The sequence below is a fragment of the Durio zibethinus genome, chromosome 27 (genome assembly GCF_047325235.1).
Source record: "Durio zibethinus cultivar Kanyao isolate XHJ-2024 chromosome 27, ASM4732523v1, whole genome shotgun sequence".
Lineage (NCBI taxonomy): Eukaryota > Viridiplantae > Streptophyta > Magnoliopsida > Malvales > Malvaceae > Durio > Durio zibethinus.
The window spans coordinates 14,136,945-14,139,744 of record NC_143188.1 but is presented as its reverse complement, the minus strand read 5'-3'; the positions used below and the strand labels follow the sequence as shown (position 1 = coordinate 14,139,744).

Below are 2,800 nucleotides of genomic sequence, written 5' to 3'. Positions count from 1 at the left end.
TTCTTCTTAGATCATGTGAATCATGTTGAATATAATTATATTTTTTTGGTTTTTATTTTAAGCTGTAATTAATTAAAAAATTGCACACATACCTCGAGTTGGTATGTATATTACTGAACATATTCGATAAAAATAAAACTAATTGATATACTATACTTGACAAGTTTTTTCATGAAGTAGGCTATAATATGATAATAGAAGTTTGAGTCTCGATCTATTAGATATTACCTTTCAAATATAATATATAAATCAGTTGAATTATTTTGTGAGTGAAAAAATATTATTATCTTTCCAGCAAAAACGAAAAGACCTATAGTGATTCATTCTAAACAAATTACAAGCACAGCCAAAAGAGAATAAGAGTGAGTAGAAGAAAACGCGAGATTTTTTTCTTTTAGCGATATAAAATTTTTGGATTTTTCCAGAGTATAATTTTTTTTTTGATCGATCCGTATTATTTCATGAATTTGGTCTTGACTATCACTGTTTCAAAAAGATAAAGCATATAAATTAATATGCCAAACTTGTTATTTTAATAAAGTATAAAGAAGATTGGATCAATCTAAAGTTAAAGCTAGAAACTATCTGCAGGGTAGTGTAAGGTATAAATTCTGCAGCTCGGGTACCCCAATATAGCATGTAGAAACAGAGAAACCTAACTCACCATTTCTTCTATCCTTTCGTCCTTCGTTTCTTCAGGAACTCTAGCCCCAACCACCCACTAGATTACCAAATTCCCTTTAACTGTCGTTGTGTTACCTCCTTTGAACCGTTAAGCTAGCTGGTAGAATCTGATGACGAGCAAGCAGGGGTACCCGCGGGAAGTGACAATTTCAATCCCTGAGATAGAGCAACAATCGGATTTCATAAGCGAGGAGAGGAAGAAATTGAAATCAGCATCGCTTGAAATCCCAAACCGGAGAATTGATGTACCTCAAACAACCAAACCGCTAATACAAAGAGTTACACCTCTCCTAATTAGCGGTATCAAGGAGAACTTGAAGACATATTTTGAACCGAGGATGGTAGCCTTCGGCCCTTTGCATCATGGCAACCCGAAGTTCGATCCGGCAGAGCGAATGAAACGTGAATGGGCAGCTCTCTTCATACAGGAGAACCAAACAAGTGACAATGCTCTATTCCTCGAGATTAAAGCAGAGATACAGGACCTTAGGAAGTGTTATAAATGGGAGGACATAAAAGACTACGATGATGATGAGCTAGCTTGGATGTTCCTCGTGGACGGTTGTGCGGTGTTGCATACCGTAAAGTCCATCGCTGACCCTAAGAAGTTATTCATTTCAGAAAACGTAGATCTGTCATTTGCGCAACTTGATTTATTCTTGCTAGAAAATCAACTTCCTTACAGAGTCCTCAAGATATTGATTGGCTTAACCAAAGAACCCAGAATGTGGGAACTATCAATCACAAAATACATGAATTGGAACCTTATGACAAATATACCAGGTAGGATACAGAGCAAACAACCGGAAGAAGAAAAAAAAAGGCAAGATTACGCTCAACTTCTGGAGCGGTTGAGGACAGAATTATTCACAGGAATAGTAGAAAAGTGTAGCAGTGGCGTGATTGGTAAGATGCTTTTTTGGTGCGGAGACAGCGCAAAGAATAAAAAGCTAGTTCTGAGCATCAAGGATCTTAAAGAATCAGGAATTCAAGTGAGCCCCAACATGACAGACAACCTTCGAAACATTTCCTTCCATTGCAACATTCTGGGAAGCCTTAAGATGCCATGCCTTGGGTTGGATGGGCCAGCAGCCTCCAAGTTCGTGAACTTGGTAGCTTTAGAAATGTGTCGAGATTTTGATAATGATCATGCCGTCACCTCTTACTTATGGTTCATTTCTTCTTTGCTTCAAACACCAGAAGATGTTAAGGAGTTGCGAGTTAGAGGTGTCCTTTAAAATTTCTTCGGCAATGATGAAGAAGTGGTTAATCTTTTCAATGGGATAAGCGAGGCCTTGACGACACCAAATCTTCTTTTATATTTTGAAGTCATGGGAAGTATCCAAAGATACTGCAACTCGTGGTTAATACGTATATCTTCCAATTATTTTAGTAGAAACTGGAGTTTTCTTGCTTTTTTGGGCGCCATAGCAGGACTACTTCTCTCTCTTCTTCAGACTTATTTCACCATCATACAAAAGAAGTAATCATCACTAGTATTTAATTAGTTGGTATGTGTGTTCAAATTCAATAATAGATTTATGTACTCAGAAAATGTATGCTTTCATCGTTTCAAAATGTTTGAAACCGTCTCTTTAGCTTTGTTGTGGCAGATTGGTATGGATTTGATTTGATGTTTGATTGGATAAATTAAATAAATATATGGTTAAGGTTTGCTTTTATGTATTTACTTTTAACTCTGTCTTTTTATTTACTTTTATAGCTGCTTCAAAAGTTCTTAAAAAAAATAAATAAATACAAAGTAGAAAATCAAATTATAATAATTGATTAAATGAGTAATGAAACTAAACTGTAATGCCAACTCTAAGATAAATTTTTTATATAAAATAATTAAATTCGTTCATTATGCACTTCAAAAGAATAATTCAGAATTAATTGTTTTCTTTTTGCCACTATTCAAAATTAATTATTAACTAGAATGTATACTGCTTGAGTTATTTTTTATTTGTTTTAATATATTTAAATTAAGTGATCAAAAATATAATTTATAAAAAATATGTATCTATATAATAACTTTTTTCATATATTAATTTAATAACATTTTTTAATAAATAAAACTTTTTGCATTCATTTAACAACTAAAATTGAGTACTCT

General features: G+C 33.6%; 1 protein-coding gene across 1 annotated transcript; it reads left to right on the top strand.

Moving 5' to 3' along the window:
* The first annotated feature begins 705 nt into the window (after positions 1-705).
* LOC111279935 (UPF0481 protein At3g47200-like) lies at positions 706-2,165 on the top strand. The gene has a single exon (XM_022867007.2). It carries the CDS (start codon positions 795-797, stop codon positions 1,920-1,922), a length of 1,128 nt encoding a protein of 375 aa, XP_022722742.2. The 5' UTR covers positions 706-794; the 3' UTR covers positions 1,923-2,165.
* Positions 2,166-2,800: the final 635 nt, after the last annotated feature.